Source organism: Pteronotus mesoamericanus, unplaced genomic scaffold (genome assembly GCF_021234165.1).
Source record: "Pteronotus mesoamericanus isolate MK-2021 breed Mesoamerican mustached bat unplaced genomic scaffold, CSHL_Meso_final contig_557, whole genome shotgun sequence".
NCBI classification, from domain to species: Eukaryota; Metazoa; Chordata; class Mammalia; order Chiroptera; family Mormoopidae; genus Pteronotus; species Pteronotus mesoamericanus.
This window is the reverse complement of record NW_026555200.1, coordinates 6,932,571-6,956,199: the sequence shown is the minus strand read 5'-3', so window position 1 is coordinate 6,956,199 and position 23,629 is coordinate 6,932,571. Positions and strand designations below refer to the sequence as shown.

At 48.1% G+C, this 23,629-nt stretch overlaps 1 protein-coding gene across 6 annotated transcripts in view; it reads left to right on the top strand.

Moving 5' to 3' along the window:
* PER3 (period circadian regulator 3) overlaps positions 1–23,147 on the top strand; it is a 37,836-nt gene extending 14,689 nt beyond the window's left edge. For 2 of the 6 annotated variants that reach the window (XM_054579826.1, XM_054579824.1), the window contains exons 11-22: positions 5,161–5,266; positions 6,407–6,535; positions 7,302–7,428; positions 7,886–8,018; positions 12,265–12,386; positions 12,631–12,804; positions 13,997–14,239; positions 14,533–15,170; positions 16,529–16,628; positions 18,921–19,104; positions 19,665–19,815; positions 20,825–23,147. In XM_054579826.1, coding sequence (XP_054435801.1) covers positions 5,161–5,266; positions 6,407–6,535; positions 7,302–7,428; positions 7,886–8,018; positions 12,265–12,386; positions 12,631–12,804; positions 13,997–14,239; positions 14,533–15,170; positions 16,529–16,628; positions 18,921–19,104; positions 19,665–19,815; positions 20,825–20,908 — 2,191 coding nt within the window. In that variant the 3' untranslated portion in view covers positions 20,909–23,147. Of the gene's footprint in view, positions 1–5,160; positions 5,267–6,406; positions 6,536–7,301; positions 7,429–7,885; positions 8,019–12,264; positions 12,387–12,630; positions 12,805–13,993; positions 14,240–14,532; positions 15,171–16,528; positions 16,629–18,920; positions 19,105–19,664; positions 19,816–20,824 lie in introns of all 6 variants that reach the window. The other 4 variants (XM_054579823.1, XM_054579822.1, XR_008529666.1 and 1 more) reach the window with 3 other exon arrangements.
* Positions 23,148–23,629: the final 482 nt, after the last annotated feature.

The window sequence follows — 23,629 nt, the reverse complement described above, 5'->3', positions numbered from 1 at the left end:
CCGTCCCACCCAACTTACAACTGTTAACAGTGGCTTTTCCATATGAATGGCTGGCCTTGGCTCCTGCTTCACAACTTCCTAAATGCTTTCAAATAAGCAACAGCCGTTCTTAGTGAGCTTCCAGCCCCCATACCTCTTGCTAAGTGGCCCCAGGCCCAGCACTAGCGGCAGCCAGGCTAGATTCACAGCTTGGCTTTGCCTGGGAATTTCGAACCTCAGCACACGTTAGCAGCCACCTCACATTGCTTTATAGCTCAGGCAGGGTGGCCCTAGGCAAAACACAGGTTGGGGGTTGACCTTGGTCTGCATCGCCCAAGAAACCCCAGTGCCTGTGCACCCAGTGGACAGCTACAGACCAGCTTTCAGCACCACCACGCCACCCCTGCACAGCTGGTCCTCCACAGAGGGCGGAGGTTGGTTAATGGTTACAGCCAATCCTTACAGCTGACTGACCTGGATAAATCCTTCCTATTGACCTGTGAACAGCAACCAAGGCTCAACTACAGGAGGAGGGTGCACTCTGCCCACACGAAAGGCACACCTCAAGTACCCAGCCTGGGTGGTAGAGGAGGCTGTGCCACCGGACCGTATAGGACACCTTCTACATTAGGCCACTCTTCCAAGACACAGAGTCGAAGCGGCTCTACCTTATACATAGAAACAAACACAGGGAGGCAGCTAAAATGAGACAGAGACACATGGCCCAAATGAAAAACAGATCAAAATTCCAGAAAAAGTAAATAATGTGGAAATAGGCAATCTATCAGATGGAGAGTTTTTGGTTATAAAGATGCTCAAGAAACTTAGTGAGGACCTCAGCAGCATAAAAATCCAGTCAGGAACAAAGAATACATTAAATGAAATAGAGAACAATTTGAAGAGAAACAACAGTACAGTGGATAAAGCTGAGAATTAAATAAATGATTTGGAACATAAGCAAAAAACAACTGCTCAGAACAATAAGAAGAAAAAAATCCAGAAACAACAAGGATAGTAGAAGCAGCTTCTGGAGCAACGTCAAATATTCCAACATTCGCATCATAGGGGTGCCAAAAGGAGAAGAAAAAGCAAGAAATTGGAAATCGATTTGAAAAAATAATGAAAGAAGACTTCCCTAATTTGGTGAAGCAAATAGATACACGAGTCCAGGAAGCACAGAGACTCCCAAACAAGATGGATGCAAAGAGGCCCCCTCCTAAGCACATCATCATTAAAATACCAAAAGGTTGAAGATAGAGAATCTTAAAAGCAGCAAGAGAAAAGCATTAGGTTGCCTACAGGGGAGTTCTCATAAGACTGTCAGCTGATTTCTCAAAAGAAACTTTGCAGGCTAGAGGGGATTGGCAAGAAATTGAAAAGCCAGGATCTGCAGCCAAGATTGCTCTGTCCAGTTAAGCTATCATTTAGGATTGAAGGGCAGATAAAGAGTTTTCTAGACAAAAAAAACTCAAGGAGTTCATTATCACCAAACCATTATATGAAATGTTAAAGAGACTTAATAAAAAGAAGATCAAAACTCTGAACAATAAAATGGCAATAAATATACATATCTCTCAACAGATGAATCTAAAAAACAAACTAAACAAGAACAGAGACAGAATCATGGCCATGGAGAGAGTTTTGAGGGTTGCCAAATGGGAGGCGGGTGTGGGGGATGCGTGAAGAGGCGAGCGGATTAAGTACAAACAGGTAGTTACAGAATAGCCGAGGGGAAGTAAAGTGCAGCACAGGAAGTGGAGCAGCCAAAGAACTTACATGCATGACCCATGGACGTGAACAATGGTGGGGGGATCACCTGAGGGAGTGGGGGGTGCTGGGTGGAGGGGGACAATGGGAGGGAAAATTGAGGCAATTTACAGCATAATCAAAATAGAATCTAAAAGTTCTTACAGAGGTTATATAACATGGGAAAGAGATATATTAGATGTAAAAAGCAGTATACAAAACTATACCGTATGATTATAATCATGTGTAAACAAACACTATGAAACATGAAAAAGATTAGAATGAAATAAAATATAAATGTCAGTTCTGTGTGGGGTAGTGGAATTATGGATACGGGTATTTTTTTCCTTTTTTTTTTTTTTTTTTGCCTATTTCGAATTTTGAAGATTCTTTAATATTTGTTTTCCTGCCTGCATGGCTGGCTCAAGTCTGAGTGCTGTTTCCTATTCAACATGATCTGTGAACTGGACTGAGAGCCTGGCCCAACGCCCTTGTAGCCTAAAATGCTCCTAGTCCCTTGACTTTTCGGTCCATTTAAAATTGACCTGTAGGTTCCTCAACTGGACCATAGATTCCCCTTTGATGTCCTTTTTTTTTTAAGCATGGAAATTAAACCTAACTCTTTACTGTCGTGCTGAGGTGGAGACGTCTTTGGTATATTGTTGCACCGCTGTGTGCACATGAGTAAAAGCTGAGAACCAAGAATTGTTGGTCGGCCAGCATGGCTCGTTCGGTCACTTCTCAGATTGCGTCGGGTGTGCGTGGCTGAGGCGAGGTGCAGGCTCCAGGGTGCTCCTCCCTCTCTGTGCTCAGGGGCTCAGCTCTCAGCAGAGCAGGACTGGAACCCTATTGGACGAAATGGGCTCCTTGCCACCCTAGCTCATGAGACCAATGTGTGCCAAAAAGCTCATTGAGAAATTAAGATAAGCTATATGGCTGCCAAGTAAGTGCTATTCGTGTTGGTCAGAAAGGACTTTTTTCCTCGGTAGGGAGACCTATTGGGAAATGAAAATAAAATCAGGTGCTTGCTCAGTGTGAACTGGACTCATGAGTAGGGGACGTCCAGCGGGGTGTATGTCGGTTGGTCAGTGCTAGAGGCGTGCATGCCGTGGGTTCCTCAGGCTGTCCTTTCAGTTCTTTGATTGGATATAGATGGAATTAACGTGAAATATAAGAACTCACAATGCTGTCACTATTTTTAAAAATCACAAGTGTGCTGACCTGTGTGGCTCAGGTGTGTGTTTGGGTGTTGTCCTATGAAGCGAAAGGTCGCCAGTTCAATTCCCAGTTGGGGCTCGTGCCTGGGTTGTGGGTTTGGTCCCCAGTCAGGACGCATGTGATAGGCAACCGATCAATGTTTCTCTCCCTCCCTTCCCCCCCCCAAAAAAAACTACATTAATTAAAAGTTTCATGTAAATTGTTTTTTTTAAAATTACAACAATATTGTCATCTCAAGATTTAGGATTAAGTGAGAGAAAGAATTCAAGAGTCTAGTATTACTCCCTCATAAAATAATCATCCATTACACCTGTTAAGTTATTTTAATGTGTTCATTCCTTAAATAAGTGTTTAGGGATCCCACGCTGTTGCAGGCACTGTGCTAGACCCTGGGAATGAGAGGACAAACAGATGCTCTTGTGACCATCCCGAGGCCCACAGTGCAGTGGAGAGGCAGTAAATAGCGGGGACAGCAGGGTTTAGGACAGTGTGACAGTTGAAAGGGAAAGGGGGCTCTGAGAGTGTTTGGCAGGGACCGTCCCTGTCTCTGGGGGTCCCTCCCAGCAGCCTGGTGTGCAGGCGGGGTAGGTGCTGTTTGCACTACCTCCCCAGAAGAATCCATAGTTGGGACTAGAGCCGTGGTCCCGTGGAGGCATCGCAGAGGGAGGCCAGGCGCCGGTCTTCTCTCTGCCCCCAGTGTCCCGCACCGCACCACGGCTGCGCCGGCCGCCTGTCAGTGGCGACTGTGTCGCTCTCACCCGTGTGGCAGTCGTCTCGAGCTATGTAATTAGTGATTAAAGGGAACTTGTTTTGTACAAAGTTTCACAGGTAGGAATATCCAAATCTACCACAAATCTGTCTGTTCTGTTTCCATTTCCGAATTTTATTTGAAAAATGAAACGCAGACGCCTCACGCAGGTATGTGTAGATCACGAGTCCCACGTGCTCAGTTCCCAGGCTGACCCTGCGCCGACGTCCTTTCCACCCTGGGCCGGGCGCTGCTGCGGCGCCGGAGCGGAGAACGCAGCGTGCCGGGCGGCCTGGCCTGCGGGGAGAGGTGGGTGGCAGGCGCGGAAGGCATCGTGTGTCAGGCTGCGCGTTCAAGTGCAGCTTGTCACTTAGGCACAGCATGCACCGTGCCACGCCGGCAGACACAACGGCCCTGCTGTCCGAAGGCAGAGCTCCTGCTGAGGACTTTGCTGGCACCCTGTGGCGATGATTTCCATCTCTGGGGAAGAGTTGCGGTCGGTAGGGCACAGAGCTGCAGCACAGGGTGGGGGGGGGCCCTGCTGGTTCCGGAGTCACATGTGTGGGTCCAAACCCTGACTTGCTGCTGCTCGGTTATGTGAAGCCTGACCTCAGTCAGTCCTGCTTCGGGGGCCTGTGAGGGCTCGGGAGGTGCTGGGTGTGACCGGTGCAGCTCCTCGGCAGGGCCTGCTTTTCCAAGATAGCGAGAGGCAGTCGGTACGGGCGCACGTCTGGTCCCTTTCCGACTCCCTGCGTAGACCTCGCCAGCTAGGTGACCTGGTGCCAGCAGTCACCTCAGGCGAAACGGATCGTACCTGGTAGAGCACTTGCCGCAGTGCCCGGCATGTCACGGAGTTCAGGAGGCACTGGTCACTCTTACTTGCATGTTTTAGAGCCAGTGCACTTCCTTTCACACAGGCCCTCTTCCTGGCTCTCCCGTGGGCGTGTCTGCCCCTCACTGCGCAGGTCGAGATACAGACTGTTCTAGGAATCGAGGACAGATAAGACTTGGAGGGATTCTAACAGCCACATTGTTACCACTAGGGTGTGTCACAAATTCATCTTTATTACATGAGTTATTAGGTACTTCAGCCATTCAGTGTTGTTTAGCAAACAGGACTGTAGCATTTCTATAGTGGGATACTCAGTGCCTGTTAAACTTTGAGACCAGTAGTTGTTGAAGACATTTCAGTGTCTGAGGAGGTTCCTTGTCGCTGATTTTAGATGTATATAAACAGCGCTGAAACAGCTGTAGAAAGGCTGCAACTACAGAGAGACTAAAGAAGCCTCTTAATTCATTAATCAGTATTTTCTCTACTTCAATGAATAGAATTATGGCTTTATATTTTCTGTATTCAGAGTTGCTTTGTAAAAGCATAGATTCATTATTTGAATATTAAAAACCACGTTAGGCTTCATTGTAAATGAATTTTAAATTTCTTGACTCAACCTGTACTTGGTATTTTGTAGGAGTCCACTGAACGAGGATGTTTTTGCTACCAGGATAAAAAAGACAGACAATAATGACAAAGACATAACAGAATTACAAGAACAAATTCACAAACTTCTGTTACAGGTAAGATGAGAAATTTTTTTTTAAAGATTTATTTATTTTTGGAGAAAGGAGAAGGGAGGGGAGAAAGAGAAGGAGAAAAACATCCACATGAGAGGGAAACATCGATTGGTTGCCTCTCTTAGGTGCCCCAACCAGGTGTAGGACCTGGCCTACAACTGAGGCATGTGTCGATGATCTTTCACTTTGCCAGACGATGGCCAACCAACTGAGCCACGCTGGTCAGGGATAAAATGAGAGATTTTAAAACACAAAATTTCCATGGGAGTGTCTTATTTTAGTATTCTGTCTTAGTAAAATCACTTCACAGACATAAACTGCAAAGAGGAATCGTTACCCTCTGCATTGCAAAAATTTTTGTCCTCCCTTTTTGTTTTTAAATTTTATTAACCTTTTTTCCTTTTTCTGTGTTAAATACACAGAACATTTTGTAATAACTCATTTTCAGACAGCAAAACTGAGTCCCAGTAAGCAGTGAGACAGAGAAGTTATTTCTGAATGAGGGCATTATTCTTGTGTTCTGAGGACGACCAGTGTGCTCAGCCTCTGGGTCTAGCTGTCAGTATTCTTTAGAATAATTCCAATTTTCAAGGCTGGGGAGGGGGCTGGCCGGTCTCAGTGTCTGGTTATTACCAGGCAAAAGTAGGAAAAACCTCTTACTGAAAACAAATACAGAAAATTATTTCTATTAGAGATTCAAGCAGTAAACTTGCAAGCAGGCACTGAAGGTGTCACAGCGTCTCGTGGAACCGCCGGGGCTCACGCAGTGCCTGTGGGGAGCTCCTGGGAAAACCATGGTGTTTATCTAACTTGTTCTGTCTGTTCTACACCTGCCTAAGGAATAAGTGTTTTTCCTATTTTGATAAATTATAATGTGGCTTTTGAAATTTTTTGTTCCAGCAACACCTGCTTAGACCAGAAAACCAGACTTTGCCCTCGAAAATTACGGAAGCGAGAGGGGAATGTTTTCCATGGCAGCGTCAGGGTTAGAAGTGTCAGCCGTCGCACACCTGATGTAGCATTTCAGAAATTCTAGTCTTCATTTTGTGATGGGCTTAAGTAACCTCCGAGGAGCTGGTGCTGTGTCTGCCCTCTAACCGCCTCATGCCCAGTAACCCCCGCATCGGGCCCTTGTCCTTGCAGCCAGTGCACGTGAGCGCGTCCAGCGGCTACGGCAGCCTGGGGAGCAGTGGGTCCCAGGAGCAGCACGTCAGCGTGACCTCCTCGAGTGAGTCCAGCGGGCCCGGCGTGGAGGACGCCCGGAAGGAGCCGGTGAGTGGGCAGACGTGGGCCGCTTTCCTCCTCTGTCTCGTCAGCTGGGTCGCAGTCCTGCCTCTGCAGCCTGTCGCCTGGCCTCCGTCCTGCTCTCAACTCAAGGCCCTGCCCGGTGGTAGGCGCTCTCACCCACTGGGTTGGGGAAACTGTAAAAGGAAAATGCTGTCTTTGGAAAGTGCTATTTGGGGTAATGGTGCACTTTCTAAATACTAGAATGTTGTGAAGAGATTTATTTATTTTATGGGGGTGACAATGGTTAATAATATTATATAGGTCTCGTGTGTGCAAGTGCATAATACCTCACCTGTATATTGTGTGTCTGCCACCAAGTCAAGTCTCCTTCTGCCACCGTTTACCCCCCTTTACCCCCTTCAGCCCCCCCACCGCCGTGCCCTTTGGTGGTCGTCATGCTGTCATCTGTATCTAGGTGGGGTTTTGTGTGGGGGGTGGGGGGTTTGGTTGGTCGGGTTGGTTTTGTGTTTGTGTGTGTGTGGTTTTTGTTTTTGTTTTTGCGTAATCTCTTCACCTTTGTCTCCCAGGCCACCCCCCCCCCGCACCGCAGTCTGACAGCTGTCAGTCTGTGAATGGATTTTTACTTAGTTTTGTTCCTATCGGTGTACTGTGGTGGGAAACCGAATTCAGGGTATTACTTTGCTTTTCGTCATCATGTGTGCAGAGAACTAGAAGTTAAATATATTTTGTTATGTACCTTTTAATGTTTACTTTTATTATATTTGAAACACATTTTATTCTTTTCCCTAAGTTGACTTTGCAGCAGGTCTATGCCAGTGTCAACAAAATTAAAAATCTGGGTCAGCAGCTGTACATTGAGTCAATGACCAAATCACCCAACAAGCAAGTGATGGGGGCGCACCCAGGACATCCCGGAGGTGAGTTGGCAGGGCCCCCAGACCCGGCGTGTATCCTGTGCTCGTCTGTACAGATGTAGAGCAGGCGCGTGTGAGCATGAGGCCGTGCCACTGTTCGGAGAGTTACGTGCCCAGGCAGCAATAGTGATGACAATAATGGCAGCGGCCAGCGCTGTTCTGAAAGCCCAGGGGCACTAGGATGTAGCTGCTTCCCCTGGCCACTGTGGCACGGTGGGTAGAGTGCCAGCCTGTGGCCCAGAATGTCACCAGTTCACTTCCCAGTCAGGGCACAGGCCTGGGCTGTGGGCCAGGTCCCCAGTAGGGGGGCGCACAACAGGAAACCAATCACTGTTTCCTTCACACATTGATGTTTCTCTCCCTCTCTTTCTCCCTCCCTTCCCCTCTCTAAAAATAAGTAAAAATCTTTTTTTAAAAAGACTAATGTATTTTTAATGTATATACTTTCATTCTCTTTTAGGTGAGCGGAAGGCCTTTTCCTCCTTACAGACATTGAAAAATAATAGCACAAACACTGAGTCTTGTGAGGATTTGAGAAAAGATCAGCATAGCCCATCCTATCAGCAAATAAACTGCATTGATAGTGTTATCAGGTATGAAACACAAGTTTTAATAACATGTTAGATTTTCCAAAAACATGCATTGTGACTCTGAAGCCTTTATATAATTTTAATAGCTGTTGTCTTGCTTTTTCACTATAAATCAATAGATATTTATGGAGTGCCTACTTACCACATCCAATTTATAATATACTCAGCATTTCGGGGGATGCAAACAAATTAGAAGATGCATTCCTTTTTTAAAGGAGCTACTGGATAGTTGAGAAGACAAGACCTGCACTTGTCAAATTCTGATGATGCAAGATTTGAGGTTCAGTTCAAGACCATGGGAAAAGAGAGGCGGCCACCCAGCAGTTCAGGCTGGGAGGTTGGGGAAGACGTACAGAGCCAGCATCGTCCTTGTTTCTCCTTCAGTTTTCAACCTTGGTCGTCTATAACCATGAGAAAGTGCCCCTGTGTGGCATAGCAGGGTACCCGAGAGATCCAACCGCCTGCACCTGCATGTGGGCGGGCCAGACTGCAGGAGTGACAGCGGGGCAGGTGGCAGCAGGCCCAGCAGTGGGCCCACACGACCTTCCTGGCCGGGGAGAGAGGGTGAGGACGAGGGTGGGGGTCTGCACAGCCGTGCGTCCTGCAGTCGGAGGGATCAGCTCCTCACTCTGAGGACAGGCCACAATGAGGGAAAGGAAGAGGAAGAGGAAGTAGGCAGGCAGAGATGACGGAAGGGAGATGTCTGCCGGGATTCTAGCAAGAGGACTGTCCCTGAACCCCTGTAACCCCCACCTCCAGGTGGAGGATCCTCTGTCAGGCCAGGGGCACACCTAAAGCACCTGTGCTGACTGCCCAGTTCTCCCACACTGCTCTGCACTTGGTTGTTCCTTCTGGCAGCTTTTTTAAACGTATGTGCTCCCAACCTTAGCACTGGTTAAGACAAACCAAAAACTTGTTACCATAGCTCCACTTTCCAGAAAGGAAAAAAGGAAGGCTCCTAATCACCAACCTGTTAAACTGTTAGAATCAAAGTGAACAAGTCCTTGCCTAAATAAGAAAGCTGTTTGCTACTTCCAGGGCAGCAACAGAGACACTTGTCATCAAACTCCGTAGGAATTCATGGCAAGGCAGGATCACCAAGAGAAGATAGCAATTTTCCAAAAGCTAGATCCAAAGTCATGGCATATTACCGTCTAACTGATAAAAGTGCAAACTAGCTATATGAAGAAATTTAGCAAGCTTCAAGAAAACTCAGGAAAGCAATACAACGATCTCAGGAATGAAGCTAACGAATAAGAAGTACTTTAACAAAAAGGTTAAAATTGTAAAACACCAAATCTTAGAACTAAAGAACTCAATAAATTAGATAAAGAATGCATTGGAGCCCTGGCTGGTATAGCTCAGTGAAGATTGAGCACTGGCCTGCGAACCAAGTGGTCATGGGTTTGATTCCCAGTCAGGACATATGCCTGGGTTGTAGGCCAGGTCCCTGGTTAGGGGTGTTTCAGAGGCAGTTGATCCACATGTCTCTCACACATTGATGTTTTTCTCCCTCTCTCTTGCCCTTCCCCTCTCTCTAAAAATAAGTCTTTTAAAAAAAAAAGTGCATCAGACATACAACAGGTCAAATGGAAGAAAAAAATTAATGAGGTGGAAGATAGGAATCTAGAAATGATTATGTTTGAGGAAGAAAGAGAACTCAGATTTTTGAAAAGTGAATAAACCCTAAAAGGGCTACTAGATACCATTCAAAAAGCCAACATAAGAATAATGGATACTCCAGAAAGAGGAGCATTCAGCACTAGGTTGATACCAAAACCAGGTAAGCGTACCACAGTGAAAGAAAAGTAGACCAATGTCCCTGATGAATCTAGATACAGAAATCCTCAGTAAAATATTAGCAAATTAAATAACACATTAAAAAGATTATACTCCATGACCAAGTGGAATTTATCCCTGGAATGCAAAGATTTATGGTCAGAATGTAGAAAAAGGATTTGAAAAAAATTCAACATCCTTTTAAGATTTTAAAAAAACCACCTCTACATATTGGATATAGAAGGAACACAGCTTAACATAATAAAGGCCATATACAACAAACCCACAGCTAGCATTATATTCAGTGGAGAAATAGTGTTTTTTTCTAAGATCAGTAACAAGGATGCCCACCCTCACCACTCCTGTTCAATATAATATTGAAAACCCAAATAAAAGGCATCCAGACAGGAAAGCAAGAAGTAAAATTGATATGGGAAATCCCAAAGGGTCAGTCAAAAAACTGTTGGAATTAATCAGTGGTTTCAGTAAAGTGACAGGATACAAAATCAACAGAAATCAGTTGCATTCCCTTAGACTAATGACAAAGCATCTGAAAAAGAAGAAAACCATCTCATTCACAGTAGCATGAAAAGAATAAAATTCATGGGAATAAATTTAAAGAAATGAAATATCTATACAGTGGGAACTACAAGACTTTGCTGAAAGAAATTGAAGAACACAAGCAAATGTAGACATCCCATGTTCATGGATAGGAAGAATTAATTTTGCTAAAATAGCCATATTACCCAAAGCTATCTACAGATTCTGTGCAGTCCCCATCAAAACACCAAAGACATTCTTTCCAGAAGTGGAAGAAACAATTGTAAAATTTGTGTGGAATCACGAAAGACCCTGAAGACATCCTGAGAAAAAAAAGGACAAGTCCAGAGGTGTCACACTCCCATATTTCAAAGTACACTACAAAGTTATAGTAGTAAAAAGCATTGTGATGCAGGCACACAAATAGACATGAATGTCATGTGTAGATAATAGACCTAGATACAGCTATAGGTGTAGATATATTCAACTGAACTTGACAAGGGAGCCAAGAATACCCAGTAGGAAAAGGATAGTTTCTTTAACATATACTGCTGGGAAAATTAGAGAAACACATGTAAAACAATGAAATTGAAGTCTGTCCAATACTGCTCAGAAAAATTAACTGAAAGATCAAAAACTAAAACATAAGACCTGATAACTATAAAACACCTGGAAGAAAACATGTGGAAGAAGCTCACTGATACTGTTCTTGGCAGTGATTTTTTTTTTGTGCTGAAAGGACAAACAACAGCAAAAGTCAGGAAGCAGAACTGTGTCTAACTCAAAAGCTTCTTGCACAGCAAAAGAAACAGCAAAATTAAAAAACAACTTACACAATGGGAGAAGATTTTTGTAAACCTATAGCAGATAGGGGGTTAATATACAAAAAAATTCTAAGGAATCAACAACAATATCAAAACCAATCCGAGTTTTAAATGGGCAGAAGAACTAAATAGATACTTTTCCAAAGAGGACATCAGAATGGCCAGCCAACTCTTGAAATGATGTTCGACATCACTCATCATGGAAATATAAGTCAAAACCACAATAGTGGGCTCTTACCTCGCACTCTTCAGAGTGGGTATCATCAAGAAGACGGGAGGATGGGTACTGGTGAGGGTGTGAAAGAGGAGCCCTTGGACATTGTTGGTGGAAATGTGAATTAGTCCAACCACTGTGGAAAACAGTATGGAGGCCATCAAAAATGAAGAAGAAATCTACCATACACTTCAGCGATTCAGCTTCTGGGTATACACCCAAAGGAAACGGAAACAGGGTGTTGACACAATATGTGCACTCCCATGTTTATCACAGCATTATTCATGATAGCCAAGTTCTGGAAGCAGCCCCGATGTGCATCAACAGATGGATTTAAAAAAATGTGGTATATACACAATGGAATATTATTCAGCCATGAGAAAGGAAGACATCCTCCCACTTGGAACAACGTGGTTGGACCTTCAGCACAGTATGTTAAGCAAGATAAGTCAAACAGAAAGTCTAGTACTTGGGATAGCACTTCTATGTGGAATCTAAAAAAATTAAACCTGTAAAAAACAGTAAAATAAGAATTAGCAGGGATTGGGCATGCAGGTAAGTGTGATGGTGTTTAAGGGTGTGAACTTAGAATGAGCGGTAAATAAACCATAGAGATGCAGGGCACTGTATAATGAATGCACACAGTAACACTGTGCTATATTGTGTGAGGTGATAAGAAGCTACATCCGCAGTCATGTTACAATATAGGAATATGCCAAAGTAACATGCTGTACACCTTAAACATATACAGTGTTACATGTCAAATGTCTTCACTTTATTTAATAAAAGGAAGTACGGTGTATCCCAAACAGAAGGGATGCTAAAAAAGCAAAGAGGGAGATGGCCAAGTTGGGGCCAGGTAAGACTGCCTGACCCCGGCCTGCTCTTGCAGGTACCTGAAGAGCTACAACATTCCGGCTTTGAAAAGAAAGTGCATATCCTGCACGAACACCACCTCGTCCTCCGAGGAGGACAGGCAGCACCACAGGGCCGACGACGTCCCAGCTGTGCAAGGTAACGGGCGCTTTTCGCTAGTAGACGAGAGGAATCAGTACAAAACCGCCCCTGTCTCTCTGCTTCTCTCTTATTTTGTGGTATTGATCCTTTCATTGTGATCACAAATGATCCTAGTTTCAGAGCCCTCTTTATGGCCCATAGCTTACTATTTGTCAGTTTAAGTGTCTCTAAGCTGTTTGATCTTTAACATAAATTTCCTGTTGGGATTTCTCTTCACTGTCAGTTTTTCTCCCACCCCCAGCTGTTCCTCAGATTGCAGCCACAGCTAAGTCGGAAATGCCAGCTAACGGACGGTCCTCCGACACCGAAGCGGGGGCGCCCCGGAGCCTGTCCACGGCGGCGCTGAGCCTGGGCTCTGGCATCAGCCAGTGCAGTTACAGCAGCACCATGGTGCACGTGCCGCCGCCAGAGCCAGGTACTGCGCCAACCTTGGACTTCACACCCACTGTGCCCTAGACACGCCCCCATGAGGAGACGAGTTATTTACATGTTTGATGAGCCGTAACTTCTAAATTACAAATACTTTTTCTTCAAGTATTTGGGGAAGTGTCATGTTATATTGGTCACATATATACATATGTTTTAGAATGTATTTCTTATGTTGTTAGCCAGTCACATCAGCTGACACATGCGAAGCCCCTAGAACGCTGACTGCAGCAGCAGGCCTTCAGCCAGCGCTGGCCGTGCTGATGCGGGCAGGTCACCCTGTGGCCGACCTTGAAAGAAGGTGTCTGTTTCAGACTTCGTAGTTGGGCCTCAATATGTCATATAGCTATAGCTGTCTGTCCATCTACATATTACATACACATACATACGTACACACATGCGCTTCTAGAAGTTTTTCTGTTGGTCTGATCACTCTGTTCATTTAACAGTATAATGGCTTGGTAAATGTCTCTGATACCTTCTTTTTATTCCTTTTAACTGCCTCCTATTGTTTTGACTTACTCATTACTCATCACAGTTTGATGGATGAAGAAAAAATAATAACAGATGTGCTATATCAGGTTCTTAGACTAGCTCTACATTGCCTTTGCTTGCGCCCTATGGTCTGCCCGAAAGCACGTGCCGAGCTGTTACCCTGGGCCAGTCCCTGTCCTCAGTCCTTCCCAGGCACTGCCCCCCTTCCACCCGCACAGCCGCCCTTTGAGGGGCGGGTGTCGTATTGCCTGGGGCTGTGGGTTGGTGGGAAAAGGCCAGAGACAAGCTGTTGTGAGATTAGATTATGTTTCTAATGAGCCAAAGGTAGCTTGTTGATTTTTGAACCACATAAATATATTACAGATTAAAAAATAAACTCGGATAAAAAGAAATACTTTGAAAAGTTCAGGGAGGTAGAAAATATTTACCATAAAAGCAAGATTGAAATAAATATGTAAGTCTTTGGGTATTACAAGTCTGTGAAGTGAATATACAGGTGCACAAAGAATATAAAGACAGGCAGAAAAGTGGAAAGAATGCATGATGTGCTAGGTTGGTGAAGTTTTGTATTGTAGCTGTTGTGATAATGTTCATAAAACTTACTGAAAGGTTAAGTTGGTGAAACTAAAGAAATGCAAATAGTGGTTAGCAGTTAAAATTGAATCCTCCTCCTTCCACCTCAGCAGAATCGGCTCCCGCCGAGGATACCACCCCCGCCGGTGAGCCTGGGATGCCCCCCACACAGGCGGCCCCGCTGACCGCGGAAGACTTCAGACGCGTGGGGCTCACGGCGGCTGTCCTGTCGGCCCACACGCAGAAGGAGGAACAGAACTATGTGGACAAATTCCGGGAAAAGATCCTTTCATCCGCCTACAGCTCCTACCTTCAGCAAGAAGGCAGAAGCAAAGCAAAAGACTCCTGTGTCCAAGGTAGTTAAGTTTTAAAAAATGTGCTCCATTGCGGTACATAGCCGCCCAGCCTGTAAGTCTCCTGTCAGTGCCGGGCGGTGAGGCGAGGTGAACCCTGGGAGGACCTGACCGCGGGGTGCTGACGTGGGTTTATTTTTTAGCATCGCTTGTACCCGGATTTGGCTCATCCTCTCAGAGCTGCTCCTCGCTGTCCCTGAGCGGTGTTGTAACCTCCCCGGGACGCGCCCGCACATGGCAGCCTCCCCTGCTCCGCAGTTAGGTCTCCACCATGTGCCTCCTCTCTGTCCTCTCAGGGGACGCGACCTCCAGGCAGACCCGGCCAGCTGGTTGCAAGAAGGGGAGGCACAGGCGTAAGAAGCTGCGCGAGCCCCTCGATGGCCAGTGTGCTAAGGACGCCTTCTGTCCCCATGTCGGAGCCGACCTCCAGAACCTGCCGCCCTGGTGCTCGGCCCCCGCCTCCGCCCTCCACGCCCCCGGCCTGTCGCTCCCGGCTGCGGTTACGGCCGCGGCCCCCAGCCAAGCCCCGTACTTTGTCCCAGCGTTCCCCCTGCCCAGCGTGACCTCGCTGGGGGGAGAGCACGCGGCCTCGGTGGCGGCACTGGACTGTCCGCCCAGGCCGCCTTTCCTCACTGTCCCTCTGCCTTATGTGACCATTTTCCTGCCTGACCCCCCTGTCTGTCATCTGCTGGCACCAGCGTTCTCTCCATATCCGTTCCTGGGAGCTTCAGGCCCTTCTCAAACGCCGCCCTCAGTGGCAGCAGGGCCTCCACCTGTGGTGGCCCCATCTCTGGTCACCGGCCAGAGGAGGGCGGAGGAGCCCTGGGACACCCAGAGCGACGAGCCCCCGGCCCCCAGCTCGAGGGGCAGCTCGCCGCTGCAGCTGGACTTGCTGCAGGAAGAGCTGCCCAGGTCCTGCGCATCGGTAGAGCAGGTGAGACGGAGAGGCGGCAGGCGCGGAGGAGGGGAGGGACTGGCTTTCAGCGCACAACCGAGGAAACTACTGAAATCGAGGTTGTCGCCCGGGCTCTGCGCAGGCGGCTGAGGGAGAGTCCACTTGGCCTCTGTGGTTCCCGGGAGCGGGCCCGGGGCCCTCCTGGCTTCGTTTTAAAGGCGGGCAGGGAGAACCTGCTGTGTCCCGGTCTCTTAGGTGCCGTGTGTGGTCTTCCCAGGGCGCTTTCACATTTTCTGTATGAACTAAGTTTTATCCCCCTTTAAAATTTGCTATCCAAGCATTAAACCTAACATGTTCATTGTCTATAAAATGTATTTTCTTACCTCAACTGAGGATATGGTCCAGTAAGACAGGAATAAGCCATACCTACAGGACACGAAGTTAGCGACTGCACTTTCAGGAGCCTAGGAGTTTCAGGAGCTGTAGGGCAGTGACTGCGGAGAGGGTAGGACATTGTCAGTTTATTACTCGTCAGTAAAGTAGGCAGTTTATAGATTCATGCTTATACGTGTCATTTTCAAAAATCAAGGATTTTTTGGTCAGTTTTCTTTAACATTTCATCTCACTACCTACAAAAGCATTCTCAGATTACCAGGTTGAATTTTGAAGTAGGATCCCAGATGAGTGTGAATATTTACACAAAATTTTCTGTCTTCCCTTCGAAGTATAGAACATTTTCTTAAAAAATATATCCAAATCAAGAAAACTTGATGATCCAAATCAAGAAAATGGGCTGGATTTGAAAGCCTGACATCAGCGCACTTGCTGGAAACCTGCGGCCGGCAGGACCGCCCGGGGAGCAGGCCGTGGGCTGAGGGAGAGACGCAGCTCAGGCCCCAGCCCTGTCGCTGGGGAGCCCGCGGGTTAGGGTAGGCCAGCTGCTGCACCGTTTTTGCCTTTGTTTCCTTATTTACTAAACGGAAAGATGAGTACTTCATAGCCTATTCAGAGGATTAGATGACCTGATGTTTGCGGAGTGCATCCTCCCCCGCCCCCAACCAGGCAATGTGAGTTTGAGGATACCAGGGCCTCTGTTTTGTTTGCTGTTACAGTCCTAGCATTTGGGACACTGCTTAGAACATCAGTATGTCTGTCCTAAATGACCAAAAAAAAAAAAATTTAATGCACACAGCCGCATGGTCTGTAGCTCATGGTAGGTGCTCAAAAAAAGTCTTGAATATTATATGCAGAGGAACTTGGGCCACATTCTCAAACACAGGCTGACACTGTTTAGCATCTCCATTTTGCTTGGTGTTTTATTCTGTGCAATGTGTGACGTAGAAGCTCTCCCAGTTCTGGTGTATGTTACAAATTTTTCCTCGTGTTCTCGCTTCTAGCAGTGCGTTACAGACCGCAGCGGGAAGAGCCACCATCTTGCTGCTGGCGACCTGCCCCTTCCCGAGGAGTCTCCATCTGGACCTGGCTCTGCAGCATCAGGTAGGGGTCCAAGTGGCGCCTTCCCAGGTCCCGCTGTGGGGGGGTCGCTGTGAGGACGGGCTGGTGGGTTTCTGCGCAGGTGTCTTTACCTCTGTAAGCTTTGTTTATTCATTTATTGGGGTGTTTTTGTGTACTTACAGCAAGATACACCACACTTAGGTGTATAAAACAGGAATTCTGAGAAACACATACGCTAGGGTCCCCACCACCTGAGTCACCAGATGGAGCGCCTCCCTCCCCGGGGACGTTCTCCTGGGACCATGCGGCCAGCCTCCTGCCCCAGCCCCCTGGCCTCGGCCTCCACCCACCCATTCCGTCCCTGGAGCATTGGCTTTTCTGCAGTGCACGCCGAGTGAGCTGCCCCGCGCGGCCTTTTCTGTCGGAACTCTCCGTGCACCTAGTGCCACGGAGCTGCGTCCGACCGCCCATCGGGGGGTCTTCTCCTTTTCGCCGCGGAGCGGAATGACACCGCACCACTGGCGTTCACCGGATGACGGGCGTTGGGTTTCCGGTCTGGTCTCTCAGTGCTGCGATGAACACTGTAGTCTCAGTCGTTCTGTGGATGTAGGTTTTCTTTTCTCTTGGGTAAACACCTCAGAAAAACTGCTAGGTCATGTGTATGGTTAACTTTATAAGAAACTGCCAAACTGTTTTCCGAAGTGGCCACACATCCCAGCTGTCGTTTAAGTTCAGCCATTCTTGGGGGGCAGGGAGGGGGCAGCACGTGTGGTGACACCTCATGGTTCCATTTGCACTTGCCCGTTGACCAGTGGTGTTCAGTATCTTTTAATGTACTTGTCGTCGTACGTATTCAAGTCCTTTGCCCGTTTGGGGGGTTAGTTTCCTATTGAGCAATAAGAGTTCTGTGTACATTCTGGATACAAGTCCTCTATCAGATAACGTTTTGCAAAAATTCCCTCCCTGTGTGTGGCTTTCCTTTCGTTTTATTATCTTTTATTTTTAGCTTCATTATGAAGGGCAAAATATTTTTTAACACTAATGAAGTTCAGTGGATCAGTTTCTTCTTTTCTGGGTTGTGCTGTGTGTCCTCTCACAGGGTGGTCTCTGTGTTATCAGTAGCGTCACAGGGTCAGCTTTTAGAATTAGGTCTGGGATCCATTTTCAGTTAATTTTTGCAGACAGTGTGAGGGAAGTGTCGCTGTGCTTTCCTCACATACGGGTAACCAGTTGTCCCTGCCCAACATGTCGAACAGGTTACTCTCTCCCCCACCGACTTACGTGGTGCCTTCCCCGAAAACAGCTCACTCGTGTGTGTCTGGGTCCGTGTCTGGGCCCCTGGCTCTGTTGGTCCGTAGGGCCAGTTTTAGGAGATCCCATGCTCTTCTGATGTAGTTTTCAGGTCATTCTTCAATGCTGGGGGGTTAAGTCCTCCAACTTTACTCTTCTTTCGAAATAATTTTGGATATTGTAAGCCTTTCATCCATATAAATTGTAGAATCAGGTTTTTAGTTTCTACCAAAAAAAACCAAACCCCAACCCTGCTGGATTTTGATTAACATTGTGTTGACTCTCTAGGACAGTTTCGGAAGCATTGTCACCCTGACAGTGTTGAGTCCAGTCCATGAGCAGATAGGTTTCTCGTTTATGTAGGTCTTCAGTTTTTCTCAGCAGTGTTTGCCGTTTTCTGCACCCAGGCCTCACACATACACACACGCTTTACTAAAACCATCCCTGAAGGTGCCACATACTCGGTGTGGTAGTGGATGACGGAGACCCGTGGCAGGGCTCCCGGGCTTCCGGGCGCCCCTTCTGGGGACGAGGGGTTTGCGGCGGAGCGAGGCGCCCTGCTCTGTGCACCGCCCCCTGTGCCTGTGGCCTCGTGCATTTGGATGAGCACGGAGTCGATCGCAGGCTTTATCAGGGTTGACGCTGATGGTAATGGAAAGTCAGGGACAAAGGATTCCCAGGCTTTGCAGAGAGTGTTACTGGTGGGCTCTGGGCTGCAAGCTGAGCAGCGAAGGCGCCGCTCCAGGGCCGAGGACGTACAAGTGAGCAAGCAAGTGGGCAGGTGCAGCTGCGACGTTGGTGAGGAGGTGCCGGAGCTGAGATGCGGCCATGCTGGGCAGAGCGGCCGTGCGAGGGCGTGGCCCGGGGACTGGGAAGAGGCCTGGGGACGGTCCAGGGGCCACAGGCGGGGGTTCCCAGGCTGACCGGGCACTGGGAAGTGACAAGATCAGGTTATGGCTGCGGCCCCTGAAGAACGAGGGCCAGCCTGGCAAACCCGCCCCTGACAGGGACTTTCTGATTTGTCATTGTGTTGGTTCCTGACAGGAACCAGTGAGAGCAGCACAGGTTTTGCTGATAGCGACTGTTCGTCTGGAATCTCCCAGGATGGGCAGCAGTCCCTGGACACAGGGCAGGAAGGGGCCGCTCCCTGTGCCGCGGGCGAGTCCATCTGGAAGATGATAAAGGAGACCCCCGAGCGCGTTCTCATGACCTACCAGATGCCCGAGAGGTGAGGCGGTGCCTTCGGAGGCCCTCTTTTGTAGGAGTTTCTCAGGGGTTCCTTAGTGTGTTTTTTAACGCAAAGTGATTTTTTACTGTTTTTATACGTCTCCTTAGGGAAGTGTATTTTCACATTCATTCCTTTGAAGTCAAATAACGAGTCATTTCTTAAAGAGGTGGCCAGGGTGGGAGGGCCCCACGTGTGTGGGCCCAGCTCAGCAAACACGCTGCCATCGCTAGACGAGAGGACACAGAGAAGGGCAGTGCCTTCCCGGGCGGCACCTGAGTGCAGGGCTTCTCCTCGCAGGCCCGGGTCTCCTTCCGCTCCAGGAGGAGGAGAGCGAGGGCAGCCTGTCCCTGCCACACCCCCGCAGGGCGCTGCGCGGGCGCGCTCCCCAGGAGCGAGAGCCCCGCTCCCGCAGCCGCACAGAGAGGCGATGCGAGTGTCTTTAATGTGAACCTCACGTAGTAACAAGAGACGCCAAGTGTGTTCCCAGCCAAGAAGCACAGCCGCCCTTAGGTGGGCCTTATTCGGGACTGTTAAAGTCTTGTGTGTGCGTCTGGTTTCAGGGTCACAGAAATTGTCCTGAAAGAAGACCTGGAAAAGCTGCAGAGCATGAGGCGGCGGCAGCCGCAGTTCTCCGCCGGGCAGAGGGAGGAGCTGGCCCGGGTGCACCCCTGGATCCAGAGCCAGACTCTCCCTCAGGAAATGGACGTCCAGGTAAGCACGGGCGGCGGCCGCCATGGGTTGGGGCTCCTGGGCCGGCTGGCGTCCCGGGCCCTGAACGGGCACTGCCTGGTCCCGCTGGGGACTGTAGTCCTCGCAGCTGCTTCTGGGGCTGCCTGCCCTGCTTGACCGGCAGACCGCAGGCGAGGACTACAGATAGTGAGTAAGTGGTATGAGGTTGCACGGGGCATCGGGTTTTCAGTGCAGGTTTTTTTCACTGTAAGCGTTTTTTGATTCTACTGCCTGGAATATTCCGGGCCAGTAAGGAGTAAAGACGGCTGCTCTGATACGCGGTTAACGGGGGCGGGAGGTGCCGGACGTTTTCATTTCACATGTGCACACGTGACTGAAAGGAATTCAAACTCAAGACATAAGATTCACGCCAGGGCAGTGTCCGTACGTAGCAGGAGTTTTCAGGGCACCCGGGGGCCCCTCCACTCTTACGAGGTCTCACAGCGAGCCCAGACACGGACAGCCCGATCAGGGACGGCCTCCCAGACCGGGGGTCGCAGGGGCTGGTTCTGGAGGGACGGTTGTGCCGGCGGTGGGAGGCGAGGAGCGGAGTTAAAGATCACAACAAGCGAATAAAATGGCAGGTGTCCCAAGGAGAGGCATGTAAGGCTTACGGCTTTGGAGTCCTCCCCACCTCTGTTTTAGGGATGGGAATGCATGCCTGTCGCTGCAGGGTGACTGGGTGTGGTCTCACCAAAATGCAGGAGCTGGGCTTGTTACTCTGAGCATCTCTGTTTTTTAAATACTGTTTTTCTGGTACTTGAGTAGAAGGGTATAGGCAGAATGCACCCCCAAAACAACGTAAGCAAAAGCTTTTAAACAGGTGGGGTCATTTACCCTCTAAGAATAAGGGATGGGGCATAACGTGTATCCTTAGACAGGAATGGGCAGGGGAATAGTCGTAGGTTGGTAGGCCAGAGTTTTACTGATTCTGGACCTCCTCCGGTGACATTGCCTCAAATAACCTGCCTGCTTTTGTTCTTTCTCGGAGGGCTGTGTGACTTGCAAAAGCGCAGATTCGGTCAGTGGTGCCCTAGGACCCTGTGGTGAGGACCCAGCAGAGGACAGCAGTTGAGTGGCTGCGGAGGTGCCGGCGGCGCGCCCTGCGCAGGACCCGCTGGGCACTGGGCCTCTCTGTCCACCCCCGACCCTTAAATGGCCGTGAACTTACCGTTGAATGTTAAGGATTTTCCTTCTTGACTTTTTGATAGACGTCATGTTTCCGAAGCAGACTTTGTACATAGAGCCTTTTCCGCCTCCCTGCTCCGGATGTATTAAAACTGTCAGTAGCCTTCTTTTCTAGTTTAGCTGCCTTCTAAAGAGACTCGATGGCCTTGATGAAGGTATGTGCATAGCAACACTTTCAGGTGTCACCCAAAATAAACTCCAATGAGAAAAATAGCTGGAAGAGCCCCAGCCAAACCTCAGCCTCACTAACTTTGCACTACTGTTACATCGGTCGCTCCCTGTCAGAGTACGGGAGGACGTCCCACCTGCGGGCCGTACACTTTTCTCCATGGTCCCCGTAAACTTGTGCCCCGCCTGCACAGGCGACGCGTCCCCTCCGTAATCAGCCGCGAACGCCCCGGCTTTCTCACCACGCACGCCGCCCGGCATTCACCGGTGCTGAGCGGGCTGCCCCGGGGCGCCCGGCTCTGACGGGCCTCTCGGCCCTCACTCCTGCTGGCGCCTCCCCTCGGCTTCCCGCCTTCCACGGAACTCAGAGTCTCGTCTTAAAAATCGGTCCACTGACAAGGAGCTTACTCCTCGGGGAGCTGGAGTTAGCTTTTGCATGTGTCATTTTAAAACAAAAGCACTTCTAACTCACCCAGTGGTGGTTCCCTTTCTAATGTTTTCATTTTTTAAATGATGATTGTAAAAAGGTTAGTAAAAATTAATACTGGTTTTATATGCATCTGTGTTTAAATGTGGTTAAACCAAAACTAACCGTTAACTCTTTCTTTTCAACCAATGTACACCAAAAAAGGTCTCCACCCCTCTCTGCCCGAGGTCTGATTGGCACTGCCTTTTGTTTGCCCTTAAGCGGGTAAGTGTCCAGAAGGGGCTGTGCAGTGAGAAGGGGTCTGCGGGAGCTCGGGAGTCTGGGGACGGCGGGCAGGCGGACGGGGACGCGGAACCCCCCAAGTCCGAGCTCTCTGCACGGCTGTCCTTGTGTCCTTCGAGAACTGGCGGGGTTGTTTCCTGATCAGTTAGTCCCTGCTCTTTAGAGAAGGCGGGCGTCCTTCTCTGGCTTGGAATGATGTGTGCAGGCCGCGCCCAAGCAGCCAAGAAAAAAGAAGATAGAGGTCACAGTGAACTTTTACCTTTACCAACTAACTTATTGTTCTGTTTTGTTGTTGTGTTTTGTTTTAGGAAAATACTTCTTCCTTTCAAGTTTTATAGCTTTTTATAAAAATGCTCCCTGAGAATGACTAGGAGAAGCGGCCTTTCTCTCCGTGGTGACTGCTGTGCCGCTTCTCAGTCCCCGTAGCTTAGATTTGCTTTTGAAAGTAGTCGCTTCCTGGAAGGTTATTCTGTCTTAAGGTGTCAGAACCTTTTTCAGATACTGCCTATGACATTTCTTGGTATTTTTTAATCTTAAGCAAATATTCCTATTTTATGAATAGAGAACTCTTACATTCTACTCCATCTTGATTGTTCACTGGTTTCTGAAGCCCTCGTTTTGTGTGGTATTTTTTTATTTTTGCCCTTAGTAGGAAATAATCAAGTTTTTAAAAATCATCCTGGGTATTGTCCATCAACAGAACCATCTGTGACCTTCTGTGGTGATAAAATTTTTAATTCCGTAAATCAAAAACAACAAATAGTTACCAGAGGATCATCCTGCATTTGTGTGTGTGTGTGTTAAACCTTATGTCCTCTAATGACACATGCCCTTCTCTTCCACTCTTTCTGGATACTCATTCTATCCCAATGTGCTTGCTTCTTTGCCTTAGCACACATTTTACGGCATGTCCACACACTAGGCTTCATTTGAAACTGGTGCTCGCCATAGGCAGGTCCTCAAACCACTTGGTGTTCCCTGACTTTGGCAAGTAGACAAGCTGGTGTATTTAGAGGCTGGACTGCGATGTCCTACTGCTGAGGGTGAGGGAGGAGGTTCAGCAGTGACGCTGCCGCCCCCCACGGGGGCTTCACCCAACTGCACATTTTGCTGTTTGGGTTTATTTACTTTTTGTATTCATTACTATAGAAATTGATAATAAAAATGTGTATTATAGGCTTCAACGTTTACATAAATGTTGCCCGAAAGGCTGTGTTTTCTTGGATAAGAGGTCAGGATTTATGAAAAACAGAATGTTATGTGAATGGAATCATTTTGCAATTAAATGAAATTTCACTATGATTCACAGGGTAAATTTAATCCAAATGAAATTTTGTTTCAAGTGAATTTATAACTAGCTGTGTCAATCCGCTTGTTTTTAATGGTTATTCATACTTGAATTGGATATCTTTCTTGAATTGGATACAATGAATAAACCATGTACATGTAAAACTTGAGACATTTCCTCGCACTGTGTCAGCGCGCCTTTGCACAGAATGTGTGTTCGATGTCATCTGGGAACCTGGCCCGAGGGGCTGAGCGGTGCCCAGGCTGACACTGGTTTGCTCGGCCGCGCTTCGAGCTGGCATCGCCAGGCGTGTCTGAGCTCCCGCGTGGGCCACGTGGTGTTTCCAGAATCATCATCGCTGAATCCTCACCTCAATGCTGAAGAACTGAGTAGGTCCTGAGTACATGTGCATGTTTTTAATATTAACATTAATGCTGAATTTA